Source organism: Hoplias malabaricus, chromosome 5 (genome assembly GCF_029633855.1).
Source record: "Hoplias malabaricus isolate fHopMal1 chromosome 5, fHopMal1.hap1, whole genome shotgun sequence".
NCBI lineage: Eukaryota > Metazoa > Chordata > Actinopteri > Characiformes > Erythrinidae > Hoplias > Hoplias malabaricus.
In genome coordinates this window covers 35,082,934-35,101,676 of record NC_089804.1, presented here as the reverse complement: position 1 = coordinate 35,101,676, position 18,743 = coordinate 35,082,934, and the positions used below count along the sequence as shown (strand labels likewise).

The 18,743-nt window shown below is 42.2% G+C and overlaps 1 protein-coding gene across 2 annotated transcripts; it reads left to right on the top strand.

The window, feature by feature from the left end:
• The first annotated feature begins 3,525 nt into the window (after nucleotides 1–3,525).
• On the top strand, nucleotides 3,526–18,404 carry tkta (transketolase a). Of its 2 annotated transcripts, none has more exons than XM_066671842.1 (14): nucleotides 3,526–3,651; nucleotides 6,654–6,771; nucleotides 6,943–7,056; nucleotides 7,274–7,371; nucleotides 8,360–8,551; nucleotides 8,646–8,764; nucleotides 9,101–9,297; nucleotides 9,634–9,798; nucleotides 11,460–11,616; nucleotides 12,548–12,678; nucleotides 13,412–13,495; nucleotides 13,752–13,845; nucleotides 13,929–14,051; nucleotides 15,429–18,404. In XM_066671842.1, the coding sequence occupies exons 1-14, from the start codon at nucleotides 3,545–3,547 to the stop codon at nucleotides 15,614–15,616; spliced, it is 1,887 nt and encodes a 628-aa protein (XP_066527939.1). In that variant the 5' UTR covers nucleotides 3,526–3,544; the 3' UTR covers nucleotides 15,617–18,404. The 2 variants fall into 2 exon arrangements, with proteins under 2 accessions (XP_066527939.1, XP_066527940.1); XM_066671843.1 differs by lacking the exon at nucleotides 3,526–3,651 and adding an exon at nucleotides 5,448–5,489.
• Nucleotides 18,405–18,743: the final 339 nt, after the last annotated feature.

Here is an 18,743-nt window from a genome sequence, read left to right as displayed (position 1 = left end):
GTATACAAGCTTTTCTCACTCTCTCTCTCTCTCTCTCTCTCTCTCTCTCTCTCTCTCTCTCTCTGTGGGGCTCATCCACAGGCTGAGTGTGTGTGGAAGAGAATTGAAGGTTTTTCCTCCAGCAGCGTGATCGTGGATGTCGTGTGTGTGTGTGTGTTTGCGTGTGTGTGTGTGAGACACAGCAGCCTGTTTGCCTGCGATTATTTCACTCTTTTCATGACTTCACTGCCCTGTCCTTTTGCTGGTCAGGGGCATGCGTGACATCATGGATGCCTCAGAGATACGGACACGTGTCACGGCTGGAGACGCCAGTGGACATAGAGAGAGATAGGTTCAGAGCTAAAAGTCATGTCTGCTGTGTTGTCTTACACACACAGAATGCACACTGCATCTAAAACAGCACCTCTTTCTACTCCGGAACAGAATAGTCCAGCAAACAAACACATCCAGCTGACAACGTCCTGTGTCCACTGACGAAGGGCTAGAGGATGACCAACATGACCTGTGCAGTGACAGATGAGGTACTGTCTCTGGCTTTACATCTACAAGGTGGACCAATTAGGGTGGAGTGGCTAAAAGAGTGGACCAAAAACTCTAGCAGCACTGCTGTGTCTGATCCACTCGTACCAGCACAAGACACACTAACACACCATCACCACGTCAGTGTCACTGCAGCGCTGAGAATGATCCACCACCCAAATACTGCTCCTGTATGGTCAGTTGAGCTGATATCACATAACATTAACAGTTCATAATGTTAGATCATCATGGGACTTAGGGCTGCAGTTTAATGTGGCCATCTGGTGGTGGAGATTGGAACTGCATAAAGATGTTTATTGGACCTAAAGGCTCTATCTATTGTCTCTCCTAATGGAGTATCTACAAACTGCTATTCATTAGCTTTTGGTGCAGCTTTGCTGAGAGCACCAGTGTGTTTAGTGTCTCAGCAATGTCACATTGAGATAAAATGATCCCAAGGGTAACTGAGGATCTTATGTCTCATCATCTCCTTCTCTTCTCTGTTTACTGTTATTTTTAGGTAATTATTAGTTATGACTCCAGCAGACATGAAAATGACTTTAAATGCCATAAATATCATAGCTTTATATGCAGAGTAAAATGTGTATGTAGTGTATGATGTATTCGGCAGTGATGGCTAAGCCTTGCTGTCAAGGATGTGTGTGTGTGTGTGTGTGTGTGTCTATTCTCCCTCCTCCCACACATTACCATGTCTAAAATTATCTCTCCCAAAGAGGGAAAAAGGCATCCCCTCAGCTCCTGAAGCTACTGGATCATTCCGGATTGTACCATTTTTACCGGATGAAGATGGAAAAAGACCTAAATACAGCATTGAATGTACACTTCATCTACATAAGTTTATAGACATCTTCTATAACCAGATAACCAGTGAATCCAGAGAGTTTGAATGGATTTATTTAGCCTAATCCCCGTAGAAAAGCAGGAAATCCAATGGAATGTTCTGAAGCAGCTAAACATGAGCCTAACCTCACCATGCCAATGTCTACACTAATGTCCTGGAGCTGTGGACCTGCTCATTGAGCTGTGGAGCCGTGGCTCTCTGGAGTGACTGAGCTTCATCTGATACAATTGGGATGAGCTGGATGAGTCTGAGTGCAACATAGAATTATGTCCACCAGATGGCAGCACAGGCTTTTATTTCTCTTTCCAGAAAATGTACACATTGTCCACTAGAGGGCAGAACTGTAACAGGGACCTACCGTGTATTTGTGCATAGAAGAGGTCAGTCGTGCTGACAGTGATGTGCCTTAAGATAAAAAAATCCGATAGGTCAAGTGATATGGTTACTACGACAGAGTTTTAGGGCCACAGCGTTGAAAAAAAAAACAAGATTCCGAGATTAAAGTCAGAATTCCGAGAAAAAATCTCGGAATAATTCTGAGAAAAAAACTCCGGCGCCCACGAGGCTCCATCGTGTTACGGCTCGGACTCGTACAAAAAACTAAAGCCTTATGCATCTCAGTCAGGGGCTGCGTCATGTCTGTGAATGCGTTTAATAAATGATTCATGCATAAGGCATTAGTTTTTTGTACGAGTCCGAGCCGTAACGCGATGGAGCCTCGTGGGCGCCGGAGTTCTATTCGCTCTGGATCCATCATTTTCGTGATCATTAATTGTATCATGTGAAACTACATGCCATGGGTTCGTGCACCGATTCAGGGTTTAAACACTAATCACACTGTGGCCCTGATGTGGAAGAGAACTGAGTGTTTATTCCTGAAATGTATACCATAGCATGACAAGCAACACACTGCATTCCACAGTTACACTGTGTCTGCTCCATTACACGCAGCGAATTATTCCGAGATTTTTCTCAGAATTATTCCGAGTTTTTTCTCGGAATTCTGACTTTAATCTCGGAATCTTGTTTTTTATTTTTATTTTTTAACGCTGTGGCCCTAAAACTCCGTCCTAGGTTACAGTGACCATTGTGTGTGTGTGTGTGGTAGGAACAGCACTATCTCCTCCCTAAACCTCCATGGCTAAAGTGCCCATGTGCGAGACACCTATCCCTTAAATGCTCCTGAGTCACTGTAGGGGGGGTTACATGCATAGAATTAGTTTCCCCAAGGAGCTAAATAAAGTAATAAAGTAATCCTGCCACCCTAAGAGCATCCAACGCATCAACAAAAAGGGGTACCTACACGTTACAATCAAAGCAAAGGCACAAACAGAAAACCTCCATAGTATCGTTCATAAAGTCATTTACTTTATTCCTGTCATGTCTTCAAAAGTTTATTTAATTTCAAGCCCCCTAGAATGTAAATCCAGTGTAAAGCCTTGTTACAATGTCCTGAGTGAAACTTCCACTATGGAACCACAGTCTCAGAAACACGGATTCAGACAGCCAGGGTTTTACACCTCACACATCTACGGAACCGATCCCATCAGCTCACGGCGTGGAGCTTTCAAGCAGATGGTGGGTGCAGAAAGAAGAGGGGACGCATATTTGTGCATACTGAACAAAGGTGAAAGTGTAGAGCTACATATGGCACATGTTTAAGGCATTGGGGATCTCTTTTTTTCTTGAAATTAGCTTATTGTGTCATTTTAACATAGATGAGTTTTTAGTGGATTATTAAATTATGGAAGGGGAATGTAGAGTTTTGAGGTGATTTAAAAAAAAACAAAAAAAAAAACTGATCCCATTGTTTTTGTGTTAGGCTGGCAGTAGTTATGGATATGGTCATGGTAAGTCTCCACAAAATGAATCTAAGTCTAAGTATTGACTCCACACAGCAATAAAACAAATTTTGTGTGTGAATGTGTTGTTCTGTGTCAGCCTGTCTGTGTAAATCTTGTCCTCTCTCTTCCATGCTTTCTCCCTCTTCTCTCTCTCTCTCTCTTCTCTCTCTCTCTCACACACACACACACACACTCTCCCTCTCTCTCTCCGTCACATAACCCCTCACACTCTCAGGTTGAGTGAGTAGCCGTTGCCTCTCTCTCTTTTTCTCCTTTCTCGTTTTGTGTGTGTGTGTTTAATTTGGATAATTGTGGAGGTATGGAGGATTATCATAAACCGGACCAGGCCACACTGCAGGCTCTTCGCAACATCGCCCAGCGGCTCCGCATCAACTCCATCAGGGCCACCACAGCTGCCAACAGCGGGTACACTCATACACACACACACAGACACACACACACACACACACACACAGATATATCTTAATCAATCCAACCTAAGGATGACATTTTATTAAGGGTTTCACAGCAGCAGTTTCCTATTTATTTGCTGTGTTTATTAAATTGGAAAACTATACTCTACCTTTTACACTGGCCAAATATTTTCTGTTATATTTCAGTTTTTGTCCATTCAGCAATTACATGTAATACTGCACTAAAATGTCCAGAGGTGTGTCCTCTGTAAGGAAATTCATCAAGGAATTTCACCAGGGCCTCCCCAAATTTTGCGTTCAAATGTATACAATACAGTTACACAGAACTGTGCAGAGGCACCTGAACTTACTGGTTTTAATAATTTATTTATATTCCATACTTAACATGCAACTCTAGCATCAGTGCACACATGAATACAGTAAATTTAAGAAAGATTTCTTCACACACTTCACACACAGCTTCGGCTCTGGATCTCAGTGCAAGATTTATTCAGTTCCACCATTATCATCTGATTTAATTCCATGAAGGATTTGATTGAAATGTATTATTATTATTATTATTATTATTATTATTATTATTATTATTACTATATATGTATTCGTTCTTTTTTAAGGCAATATAAATTGGTAATGAGAACTGGCATAAACACACACACAGCCTTACACACTCTCACACACAGTGATGTTCTTTGTTCTTGCTGAATTGAAAAAGCTCAAAACTGATATATAAGAATATAAACAGATGAATGAGCTAAATCAATTACTAATACAATAAAATTAATCATTCATGTTTTAGAAAGCAGCTTTGTTTAATAATAATAAAATAATTAATTAATCTAAATTAAATTAAATGATCTGTTTTTACACAGAATAAAATCATATTTACCAGGTATTGGGAGTGTAGGATCATTTATTCTGATATTATTTATAGTCAGGATTAACATTAGTGGATGAGACTGATTTTTTTATTCAGGTGAAATGCTGCGTCTGTTTGGTTCTGTTTGGTTCTGCATACTGTCCTTGTTGTACATTTCATTGTTCAATTGCATACAGTGTCTCCTCTTTTTTTTTACCTATGACTTTTTTATTTATTTATTTAATGGTAAAATGACTAAACTGCTTTTATTATTATTACATTTATGACCAGATTCTCATAGATTTATGTTTACTGGATCATAAAAATGATGTAAGGCTTGAGATGCATGTAATTTCTTTTTATATTTATATTTATATTTATATTTATATTTTACTCTTTTAAACAGAAGGGCTTCCAAAGATGCTACAAAAGCATGGTTCGATAAACTCTATGATGATGGTTAACCATCTTTTTTCAGTGTTTAATATCATAGTGCATGCACTTGTGGCAGATCTTATGACTTCATACATGGCCAATCCAAACACTCTGGCTATGAGAGCCCTCCAATCAGAGAGAGCTGGAGTTATGTAAATGCTCCTGTTGTATGGCGACTGACCGCTGGGTTTGACACAATGCTCTGTGGACACCCATACACCTGTGTACAAGTTTATATGTGTTAACAACAGAAATAAGGTGAAATTAGCTCACAGTCTCCTGAGCTAGCGCTAGTGCTGTAAGAACACTTATTTAAACTTGAGAAGTTGAGAAAATGCTTCTGCTGTCTGATAAGCACCAGTTAAAATGAACTACTACCATCTTAGATATCACTGGTTTTCCAAGTAGCCACTTGCTAGCACTGACAGAGCTGCCTTGAACAGCTTCTTTGTAGCAACACCTGGTCTTAACTATTAGCTTTGTTACTGCTGTTTATCTGAGTAGCCACTTTCAGGCAGTGCTTAAGGAGCTTGGTTTGTGTGAGTAGCAACAACATATCTCAAACGCTAGCTTTGGTGTTGCTGTTCATCTTGTGATAACATTGTGTTCTGCAGCCAGGCTAGTCTGAGTTGTAACATCACTAGCTTTTTGCTACTTGTGCAACTCATTCTTATAGTTGGGCACAATAAATTATTCTAAACACTTAACCTTTTATGTTGACTACTAGCTTTGGTGTTTTAATGATCCCTGTAGCCCTATAGTATTCATTTCACAGCTTAGTTATCCTACAAATAAATTGCACCTACACAGCTATTTCCCTTAGGTTGTCCCCATGCTAGTTTGCTGTTAGTTTGTGGATGAGATTTCTAATTAAATACTACATGAAAAGTCTTTTTGAGACTCTATAGCAGCTAAAACAAAGTCAGTTTTATTTTCCACTGCTGTATGTCTGACTCCAGAAGCTAATTGCAGTAGCTGAGATGTCTAGCTGTATTTTACTTCAATTTCTTTCCACACCTCAAGCAGTTCACCTGACACTGAGACATCTTTTGCTAATTCTGCCAAATACAGCATGAGAACAAGTATAAAGGCTGAAAAGTAATTTCTTTAGCTTCTGTGATCTGATGTTTGTATTTATTTTGTGTCGAGTGGTGCTGATTGGACTCTGGTACCCATGTCCTTACCCTGAGCTCTGTCCTTCAGTGGGGGGTGTTTACTGGAGGATAATGTGGTGCCAGTTGGGCATCTTGGTTGGAACCTGGGCTTTCACACAATTTTAGATTTAGGCTCATCAACACTAATCGCATTATCCTTTCCAGACAAAGTCAATGTCAGTGTGTGTGTGTATTCCTCATGTGGTTCTAAAGTGTGTGTATTGTATACTATTTCTCTGATTTGTGTGTGTGTTTTTGGATGCTCCTCACATCATTTTCTTTAATGTTTCATTGCGTGACAGAGAGCTGATGTCTTAGAGCTATGCAGCTGTTACATAATCAGTTGTTTTCAGTGAGCACTTTGCAGTAGTACTCTATTACAGTCATGTCAAGACCTTGTAACCCCATGACAAATGAACTGATATAAATTTTAAAATTCTCTGGAATTAAATCTTATGATATTAACTCATATAAATAGAGTCACAGGGCTTTCCAAGATGTTTGTAATCAGTGGGTTTACAGTCATTTTTGTCTCTCCCTCTGACTCAGACACCCCACATCATGCTGCAGTGTGGCAGAGATCATGTCTGTCCTCTTCTTCCACACCATGAAGTACAGACCAGATGACCCCAAAAACCCCAATAATGACCGCTTTGTCCTGTCCAAGGTCAGACTGCAACACACCTCACTGAAATACAGAAAACATTCCCACACATCTTAACAGAAAGCCACTGGAACTCAACAAGCTTGGAGGAGAACACTAACTACCCATGGTTAAATGCTTGTGTTGTGGTGATGTTAGGGTTGTAAAGTGATTTTATTCTGGTTGTATGTTCAGGGTCATGCGGCCCCAGCTCTGTACTCAATGTGGATGGAAACTGGCTTCCTGAAGGAGAATGACCTGGTCAGCATGTGTCAGGTGGACTCAGCTCTGGAGGGACATCCCACACCTGTGAGTGACATATAATGGATGTGAACAGTAAACACATATGTAGGCACGCACACGCACACAGTTTTGCTCAGAGTGAAAAATTATGTAAATGCATTTATATTTACTCTATATTTAACTCTTAACTAATTTTTTATGGTTTTTACTGCCTAATATTTTTAAACCATTATTATTCCTTTCAATGAGTCAGCTGCAATTGTGTGTGTGTGTGTGTGTGTAGAAGCAGCAGTTTGTGGATGTGGCCACTGGTTCTCTGGGTCAGGGTCTCGGCGTGGCCTGTGGAATGGCCTACACTGGAAAATACTTTGACAAGTCCAGGTAAGATTTTTGTGTGGGATTGGGTCAGACTTACTAGCCTTGTACCACTTTTGGCAGGTAGTGACCACACACCAGGGACAACCTTTCCATATGTTATTAATATAAACATTTCCATATGTGTTACATTTTAAGGTGTGTGTTATGTTCTCTGTCCACCACATGGGTGTGAGTTACCGTTATAGGAGTGAGTAACAAGATCCTGGCCCTTAGTTCTACAACCTTTGTTATAACTTTAGTTCTGTGTTGTGGCTGTGGGGATCTGTTTAAGCATACATTTGACTCACAGACCTCTCCTTCCATTTGTCTCTGTGGGAGGCAATGTGTGTGTGTGTCTGTATGCAATCTGAAGGGGTGCGTAGTTGCTCCGTTTTCTGTCCTCTCCCGATTCTTCCGCTCTAATAATCAAAGCTCCAGAGGCTGCCACCCAGCTATTTTTACTACAGCTCCAAAATCTAACACACACGTTCACACGCTCCCTAACCCCCCCACCTCTCTCTCTGCAAAACCAGAGCCCCATCCATCTCTGAGAGGGAGCATGCGTGTATGTTGGGATATTTTTTGTGATAAAGCAGCTTTACTGTTTTATAAAACTTGATGATAAAATTATTATGTATTTATAAACATAATAAACACTCTAACAGAAATGAACAACAGAACTATTACTGGCCATTTTATTAGAAGCACTCTCTGCTGGTGTACAGTTACAGACTGCAGCTCATCTGTTGTCGGACAATTTGTGTTCTCCGTGCGCTAGCCCTTCATCCATCTGCTTCTGTCTGGTTATTTTTGGCTGGGTTCCACTGTCAACCCCAGCACCTCATCAAAAACATCTGGACAACAGCGGCTCAGTTTTCAGAAACCGACCAGGGATGAATGAAGTTAATGGAGGGAATTAATTTAGGATATTGTAGATATTGATTTTTATGGTTGATATGAAATTTTCATTGACTGCTATTAAGTGTGTGTGTGTGTGTGTGTGTGTGTGTAGTTACCGTGTGTACTGTTTGCTGGGAGATGGAGAGATGTCGGAGGGCTCTGTGTGGGAGGCGATGGCCTTTGCATCTTATTATCAGCTGGACAATTTGGTGGCAGTTCTGGACATTAACCGTCTGGGTCAGAGCGAGCCAGCGCCACTGCAGCATCACGTCGAGAAATACCAGAAACGCTGCGAGGCATTTGGGTGAGACACACACAAATTTTACAGATACAATAGCAATATTACAGACTGCTACAACAATAATTCAACAAGCTTTATGTATGTGTGTGTCTTTCAGATGGCATGCTATCATTGTTGATGGTCACAGTATTGAGGAGCTGTGTAAGGCCTTGACTCAGCCTCGCCACCAGCCTACCGCCATTATCGCCAAAACCATCAAGGGCAAAGGCATCCCCGGTACTGAAGACCATTTCCACCAATTACACACACCCACTGTTCTCCAAAAAGTCTGCTACACTACCTTCAGCCTCTTCCTGTTCACTAGACTCTGCTTAAACTTCAGCAGAATTGTGATTTGTTGGTGTGACACCACTTTACATACAGCCCAAGACTTAGCCTACCTTAAAAACCACCTTAAATCACTCACACTAACAGTTGACCTGTCGTATAGCTGCTAGTGTTTAACCTAACCATAAAGATCCAGGATTAATTTAACCCAGGATTGTGGTTACAGCTGAAAGAAAAGAAAAAGTGAAGTGGTTGGTAGTTTGTTGTTCTCATGGTCTGTTGCAGTGGCGGAGGATAAGATGGGGTGGCACGCCAAGGTTCTGCCGAAGGACGTGGCTGAGAGCGTGATCCGAGACCTGCAGAGTCGCATCCTCAACAGCAACAAGCGCATTTACCCAGCCACACCCACAGAGGACTCTCCACCTGTCAGCCTCCGCAACACACGCATGCCCAGCGCCCCCAACTACAAACCTGGAGAGAAGGTCAGAGGGTGGGAGGGAGCGAGGGAGGGCTGTATAACTCCTGTATATATTATATCAGTATATTGAGGTGTTATCCACAATGCTTTAAAGGGTTAAAAAGAAGTGTAAATATCTGTAGTGGAGGAATGGACTAATGATCAGATGAATAAATGGATGAATGTAGAGAGAGGAGGAGGGTGTGTGTGAGAGAAATAGAGAGAGAGAGAGAGAGAGAGAGAGAGAGAGGGAGAGAGTGAGAGAGAGAGAGAGAGAGAGAGAGAGAGAGAGAGAGATACAGTGATACAGACTAAAGTGATACAGACTAAACTATTCTGTGCTGTGTTTGTCCTCCTGCAGGTTTCCACTCGTAAAGCGTATGGAATGGCTCTGGCCAAACTTGGCCGCTATAATGAGCGAGTGGTCGCCATGGATGTGGACACAAAAAACCTCACCTACTCTGAGATCTTCAAGAATGAACATCCGAACCGTTTTGTGGAGTGTTACAGCGCAGAACAGAACATGGTATGAGCCATTTATCACTGAACAGTGAAATAACCTGGCAGTATAATAATAATAATAATAATAATAAGTGGAGCAGATATTCTGGGTTTATTTACTAATATTTTATTATTTGTACTTATAATTATGCAAAGGTTAAGATGTAAAATATCCTGTTTCAGTCCATTGGAGTTTTAAAAGGACCCACACTTAAACACTAAGGTTGCTGTGGCTGTTTATGATCTAATGATGTAATCTGCAGTTAGCTGCTGGTGACTAAGGCTGTACCAAGCCCCACTGGCACTGTTAAGGAGTGCTCAGTGTCAGAAATGACATAGCAGAGGGGTGCCCAACTCCAGTCCTGGAGGGCCGGTATCCAGCAAAGTTGGGTGATTGCTCTGCTAAAACACACCCCTTAAACCTGGCATTTAACAGATGAGTTGACTCAGGTGTGTGTGAGCAGAGGTATAACCAAAATTTTCTGGATATCGGCCCTCCAGGACTGGAGTTGGGCACCCCTGACGTAGCGGACCCTTACTCTGCTGTGTAATGCTCCTTTATTCTGCAGCTGTATGTGACAGAGCATATAAATATACACTAAATCTTGCCCTTGGGGGCTTATAACTGTGCTGACTCAGAGACATCTATACATTTCAAAGCTGGTCTCAGTGTGTGAACTCCCCCTAAACATTCCCCTGACTGGGATTCTAGACTTGTGTGTGCTCTGCAGGGCTCTGATTGGTCCATAGGAGCAGGCTTCTTTTTGATGGACGAAGCTGGTTGGCTGAATAATGCATGGTGCTGCATTAATAATGCAGATGCAGGGAAGCAGTGACCCAGTTTACGCTCCAGATGATGCAGCACTGCACTGTGTGTTCCCCTGCAGTCTGCCAGGCAGAAAACACTCTAGAGGAAGAAGCCTTCTTTAAAGCAGGTTTCGTACAGAATCTCTGCCACTGGCTGGCTACTAGGTTTGAACCCAGTGGGGGTAGCCATGGGATCGAACCTGGACCTGATGGATGGATGCAGACAGATGTTTATGTGAATTGTTTGCAGAAGCATAAACACAACTTTATTCTCTACCATGTGGCAGTGTGCTTCTGAGAGGTCAGTTCTGCTCAGAGATGGGTTTTGGTTTGAAACAGAAGCTGGATGAAGGGTATTTTAACAGGAAATGAGCATGTGTGTGTGATCTTATTCATATTGAGGATTTAGAGCATTCTTCTCTCTCTCTCTCTTTCTCTCTCTCTCTCTCTCTCTCTTTCTCTCTCTCTCTCTCTCTCTCTCTCTCTCTCTCTCTCTCTGTTACTCTCTGAAGCAGATGTAAGACAGATATTCAGATATTTTGGTGCAGATTTCTCCATGATATTTTCTGAGAAAGTATTACTACATATGTTCCCTAACTCACTCACTCACTTTCTCACATTTAGCAGGCTGAGGATTTTCCCCAAGAGGGCGCTAATAGCACCCTTTTATTTAGAGTCTATGTGTTTTTAGTATTTTTTATCTTTAAGAAATTTCACATGTTTAAGATAAATCAGGTGTTTATCATTGATTAACAGAGCTAACATTAGCCTCACTATTTCTTAGATCGAGTTGGCTACCTAAATTTGCCACCTCTTCTAGGGACAGTAGCTAAGAGTCCTCACGGTATTGACCTGTTCTTGTGCTGTTCACCTATCCAGGTGAGCGTGGCGACAGGTTGTGCTGCACGCGAGAGGAACATTGTGTTTGCAAGTGGACTCGCCACCTTCTTCACTCGCGCCTACGACCAGCTGAGAATGGCCACCATCTCCGAGAGCAACATCAACCTCTGCGGCTCTCACTGCGGTCTGTCCATCGGTGAGTGACCACTCCCCATTTTCCAATAAACCCCACCTTAAGCACTAAACTCCTCCTATTTTCAGTCATGTGCACTGCTCTTAAGTCTCTTCTGAACTGTTGTGATTTTCACCTTCTGTATTTTCCAGCACTTCCTGCTCCTCCAGTGTTTAATGGTCTCTGTAGTTTATCATCACTCTCACAGCAAAACCTTGTAACTCCAGCATTAATAATGCAACATTGTGTAAACATTTTACCACAAATAGACCAATAGAACTGGTCCAAAATGACTGTGAATCTTGGTTTACTGATGTACATTAACATCCATGGGTAAAGGTTTTAGTGTGGTTTTGTTGTGACTGTGAGTTACAGAACTGCTGAACATTTCTGTTCTGTTTTTTTTCCTGAGCTGTTGATGTGTTTTGTTTTCCTGTCTGGAGGTGAAGCTCACTTTAGCCCCTCCCCCTCTAACCCCCCCGGCCATGACTCCGGGTGACCACCTGTCCCTTCGTTAGTACAGGTACACTGCACGCCACTCTCTGTCTGTCTGTCTGTCTGTCTGTACACTCATATGCCTGCCTGCCCTCTGTCTCTCAGTTTGTCTGCTCTTTTGTCTGTCTCTGTCTGTCTGAGGGGGGCTTGTACTCAAAGTCATTTATTAATGCCATCTGTGACTATAGTTATAGTTTGAATCTGAAGTGTGTGTCTTCAATAGTCTGATTAAATTATTCAAATCCAGTATAAATCTGAAGTATGTGTTGGTTTTAGACTCTAATGGTAATAAATGTGGAGTTTATTTATATGAATCTAGAATGTGAACTTGAGCTCTTCAGTCTTTTCTTACAAACATATCCATTTCCATTAGGGTTAAAGTCTTCTTCTCTACACCAGTTCTGAAGTTCCAAGGTTATAGAGTGAGAATGTATACTTGTATGGTGTGTGTGTTTAACAGGTGAGGATGGCCCTGCCCACATGGGTCTGGAGGACTTGGCTATATTCAGGGCTCTGCCCACTTCCACTATTTTCTACCCCAGTGACGGTGTGTCCACTGAGAAAGCTGTGGAACTGGCCGCTAACACCAAGGTACCAATACTACTTACAAGCCACTTTCAGGTTCAATGGCACACTTTCTCTCCCTCTGCCTCTCTCTATCCAGGGTGTGTTCCCGCCTTGCACCCAGTGATTCTGGGTAGGCTCCGGACCCAGTGCAACCCTAAACTTAACAAAAACCTAAATGAATAAGTGGGGTGCTTATACAAATCATATGGGTTTGTTAAATCAACAGCACACTTTAACGTAATGAAGTATTTATGAACTGCTAAGACTTGGGATTGGATGATAACCTCAAATAAGGGTAGAGACTGTTTCGTGCGTGCCTTCACGTAGATTACCGTATGCTTCATGAATGCAACTGTTCACATACTTACCAATGTGCTACGCAACTAACTAGAGGCTTCCACTAGAGGGCAGACCAGTGAAAGACACCGATAATTCTGGACTTGTCTCTGACACAGACTTCTTCAAAATTTTCCACCATTGTGATTCGGTTTTCGACTGCACTGCCCCCTACCATTTACGTGTGTACTGCACCTTGCATACACATAGCATTTATTTTTTAGGACATGCACATACAATGTGCAAATGCAGTTATAATGCCTACGCGAATGTGTAGTTAACAGCAACTATATCTCTACCCAAGTACTGTACTTTCACAAGGAGAGATTAAAGATTTCTTTTTTTTTTTTGAGAAAATAAACCCTTATTGCTCAGATAAATAACTTTTTAAACTCCTCTGTGTGTGTGTGTGTGTGTACAGGGAGTGTGTTATATTCGCACCAGCCGTCCTGAAAGCCCCGTCATCTACAACAGCAACGAGGACTTCCACGTTGGCCAGGCCAAGGTTTGTGTATTTACAGTGTTCAGCATGGCTTCACATGTAGCTGATGCAGTAAATAAACTGAATATGAATATGAACAACAGAGTAAAGATGGTCCTTGGCGCCATCTGCCCTAGCTATGTCTCCAATCACTCCTATCACCCCAATAAACACCATTCCTGATCCATTCCATGTGAGAAGCATTTGTAGGTAACATTTTAAAAGAGCAGTGTATTAAATCATCTGTAAAGCATTAATAAGTGTGTAATTGCCTGCTCAGGTGGTGTATCAGAATAAGGAGGACCAGGTGACAGTGATTGGAGCTGGAGTGACCCTTCATGAGGCTCTCGCTGCAGCAGAACAGCTGAAGAAAGGTGTGAAGAAGACAGAGGGGGCGCTATTTATCACAGTCTACTCCTTTTACACAGCTAACTTTGACTTTGTTTGTTTGTTTCAGAGAGGATCTACATCCGGGTGATCGACCCCTTTACCATCAAACCCCTGGACGCTAAAACCATCATCGACCACGCCCGCAGCACCAGGGGCCGCATAATCACCGTGGAGGACCACTATTACGAAGGTGGGTCTGATATACCACCTGGTCACAACAGGAACAACTGAACATGTAGTGACCATCAAACTAAACACCACATCACTGGTCAAATATCACCAGTGTCACATGATTATTTTGTATATGGCACATCTGATTGGTCGATGGCTGTGGTTTTTGTAGCTGTGGCCGTCTGTGATTGGTTTGGCAATGCAACATCTGATGTGGGGCTGTTAAGTCATTGGTCGGAGGAGGGCACTTGTGGTGATGTCAGACTGGGAGTGTTTTAGTGTTTCGGACCACAAGGCTTTCGCTGTCTCCGAGGAGAAAGGGACGAGAGAGAGAGAGAGAGAGAGAGAGAGATATTACATATGATGTAATAATAAATAGCATTCACAATATCTGTTAGGTGCTTGAAGGGTTAAATGAGGTCATGACACAAGTAGAATTAATGGAATTAAAATGAACACAAGAGATGTAGAGAAGAAGGGGTGGCATGAAAGGGGAGGGAAGGAATGGAGAGAAGGAGAGAGGTAGGCAAGATGTAGAGAAAGAGAAAGGAAAACAGAGATGGAGTGGTGGGCGAGGCCTGTCATCTCTCCTTAAATAAAAGGCTGCCCACAGGGCTCTAAATGACCTACATACAGAGGGAGAGAGAGAGAGGGAGAGAGAGAGAGAGAGAGAGAGAGAGAGATGAGAAAGTGAGAGCAAGACAGAAAGAGGGAAAAGAAAAAAAAGAATATGATTTAGACAGGAAGAGGGAGTGAGAAAGAGAGAGAGAGAGAAGAGAAAAAAGACAGGAGAGATATAGCGAATATGAATTAGACAGGAAGAGGGGAGTGAGAGAGAGAGAGAGAGAGAGAGAGAGAGAGAGAGAGAGAGAGTCCCCTGTAGGGACAGATAAAATGAGCAGGTCCAAATACATGGGGATAAGTGAAAATAGAAAAAGAATGAGATCCAGAGAAGCACAGAGCAGGGGCGTCATAATGGGGTCATGGTAAAAAGAGGGAGATTCTCTCTATCCTCCTCATCCTTCTCTCTGGGGTCCGGATAAAATGGAGCATTAAGGCTCTCAGATATAACTATAGGTTTCAGGTCCTGCAGTTTAGAGACTGTCCACCAAGGGGAGGCAGATACAACCCTGCATACTTCAATAATAATGGCAAACTCAAATGAATGAATGAATGAAATAATTAATCTAATAATTTATTACGATAATAAACGACTTAAAGGACACAGTACAGGCTGTAAGAACAAAATAAAAGTATACATTTTATTACAGTAGTTTATTACATAAAATGGCATAAAATTTGGCATAAAATTAAATATAATTACAGTACTTTAATTACATTATTTATTATTATTATTATTACAGCTGTGTGTATGTCTATGTGTGTGTGTATGCAGGTGGTCTTGGTGAAGCAGTGTGTTCTGCTGTGGTGAACGAGTCTAGCATCGTCCTGCAGCGTCTCGCTGTCCCTCACGTCCCACGCAGTGGAAAAATGTCAGAGCTGCTGAAGATTTACGGGATCGACCGGGACTCCATCGTCCAGGCAGTCAGGAAGATGATCAGCAGCTCGGCCAATGCCAAGTAGCCCTGCCTACCTCAGCTAGCCCCAGCCACACCACCCTAAACCAGCCAACCAGATGCCAAGTCCACCAAGACCCTCGCTGTGTCCGAAATGGTCCTAAATCACTGTCCCCTACACTGAACAACCAGAAACACCACACTAAACATTTTTACAGGGAACAGACATGGAGCCCTAATCACTACATAGTGCACTACTTAGTGACTAGGGCATAGTGCATTATATAGTATCCAGGCCATAGTACACTACATATGGACTAGGGCAAAGTGCACTGTATAGTGAACAGGGTTCAATGCATTGTATGTGTCCTAATTTCAGACATAGTCTGCACTATGTAGTGAGCAAGGCACAATATATTACTTAGCCCACAACTAAATTGTTAAGCGGACATCCAATTAATAGGCCAAAATAACGGCATAGTTTTTGGCAGGTTTCAAATTAATGTATTTAATAGTGAAGTGTACATTGCTATAATAGTGCACTATGTAGTGAACAAGTTATTATTTGAAACAGCTCCAAAACAGCAAAACTGAGTGTTTGTACAATGAGCTAGGCATATTTCTGAACATGAGCCAAAAACAATGCACTATATGGTGCACAGGGCATCGTTTGGGACACAGCCAGTGTCAATTTATGTATTTCCTCCCACTCATTCACTGTGACCGCCCACTGTGTGAGTTCCATAGTAAAGTGAAGTGTATGATGTAGGTTTAAAATCACCGTCTCACACACACACACACACACACACACACACACACACACACACCCTATTCTGGGTTGAGAATTGCTGCCAGATTGTAGTCAGGGTGAAAATCTCAGTGGTCATCGTTGTGTGCTATGTGATGTTTTGTGAGTTCAGATTTTGCGTGCTGTAGGTTTTTCGTATTATTTACATTGTTACGGTGTCGTTCTGGGGATGAGGTTGGGCTTGTTGCTATGGTCACAGGTTTGTGTACTGTAAGTTGTTGTTATGAGGACCATTTCTGAAAGATAATCTTGATGTTGTGATGCTGAAGTAGCGTGTAGTTTAAAGAGAACCAAAACAAAACAATCGGAAGCAGAAGGTGATGGACATGGGTATGTCTTTAGGAGGGCGACATTTTTACACAATGTTACAGATGCAGTAAACTGGGATTACAGTGGTCCACAGCTGGCTTTTGACGTGTTGAACCTGAGACTGTGTTTGTGATGAGAATCCACCAAACGTGGCTGTAAAGTGAAGGGAGGTTTGAGACCAAATACAATCTGTCCTCTGGTCCTCTGTGGTTCTGGGAGCCCCTGCAGATACCAAACTCTGCAAATGCTCAAGTTCCTTATATAAAATCGCATAATGTTTGTTTATAACCTCCATCCACATACACCCTCTGTCCATTTTAAACCATCTGTAGGTGACGGATCATCTCTAATGCCTGCTCCTCCTGACAATCTCAAAAATCTCGTTGTTTTAGGGAGATCGTAAATGCTGATCTTCCCTGATGATCTAAGATACTAATACTCAGGTGTAAAATGTGAACTGTGAACCAATCAGATCCAAGCTGCGTTATGGACTCCCTCCCGCTCTCGCGATGTTCACAGGAGACTCCCATAAGGTTTTGAGGAGTGGAGTTGTCTGTCAGACGTGTGTCGTGTTTACTCAGGATAGATTGTGTAGTGAGGGGACTAACAACGATCCAGTACAGAAACATCTGGGATAAATGTCTTTATATCCTGTAGTGTGGGCCAGGCATAACACTGCGGACATAACACTGTGATTAGCTGTGTGCTGGGTTGCTCAGAGAATAATGACCAGAATAAACAGTCTGGACATCTATTATCACAGACAAACCGGAGGTGAACAGAGCTGGAGAGAGAGGTTACAACAGGGGACGCAGTATTTCACATAATTGATGTAGGGTCAGTGTAGCACACAATGCCATGGATTTTAAGTTATTTTTTGGAACTTTTCCAAATATTTTCTGTGTAACTCCAGTTAAATGCAGCTCCGGTATTTTTTAATATTCATAAATTAACTTCACCTGGAGTGTGTGATTAATTTCCATTTGGGTTTCATCAGCACGGTGTGGTCTTACAGTTTTCAGTTTTGGGAATCGTGTCAAGTCAACACAAACGCAGCTGTGTATAGTGTAATACAGTGGAAAACAATACAGTGGAGATTCCAAACAATGTTAAGCAGGAATGACCCAAAGTACAACAAGGGACTTATATTGCAGGACAATCAATCAAATTTAAAGCAACACTAGGTAAGATCTGCTATTTTATATCTGCTCTTGGGCTCCCCCTACAGTTACAGAGTGTAATTCACTTATACAGCACTGTCCTGACATCAAAAGTAACAGGGAGGGAGGGGGTTGGTCTCTTACCCTCCTCCAAATTATACATAGTGTGGTTTCTACAGTGCTGAGCCTGGAGTAGCAACGACAGAGGCTCTGTTCTCCCTATTACATCTCAGTGGGGCATCATTGTGATTTTGCAGTTTTAAGGTTTTCTACCTTGTGTTGCTTTAATGTAGCTCAGAGTGACCCTAGTGTGGCCCTTTAGTCCTGGACTGGGCTGGACTTTTAAAGCTAATAATATTAACTTATGCAAGAATACCACTGATATTTCAAAAAGCACACCGTTGTCTATAAACCTCCACACACACACACACACACACACACATAAACACAAACCCTTTCTTACTTTTCTATGTACCTTTAATCTGCTCATTAAAGCCCTCTGCATTGCGTTTGAGAGATCAGGAGTGTGTTGCTTGCTTTTTTCAGCTGTGTGTGTGTTTGTGTGTGTGTGTGTGATGACTTTCTTACCCGTCAGTCCAACTTCCTTCAGTCACTTAAAAGCCACTTCTCCCTACAATCAAAATGAATGAATCTTTACCTCAAAAGAAATCCTGAATGTCTCTCAAGGACCATTCTGTTTAATTCAGGTCAATCCTATATTCATCCAGCCTCCATAACCTATGACCCCAGCATAGTCACAGCAGTGATCCTTGGGCAAGACTCCTAACAATACAGTCCCATTGGTAAAAGGACTAAATCGGAGGCCAAAGAGTTTAATGGCGATCACTCACTGGAGAGAGCTGTACTTCCGCTTGGCCCCTGTCAGCGCAAACACCAGTATCCCACTGCCATAGGAG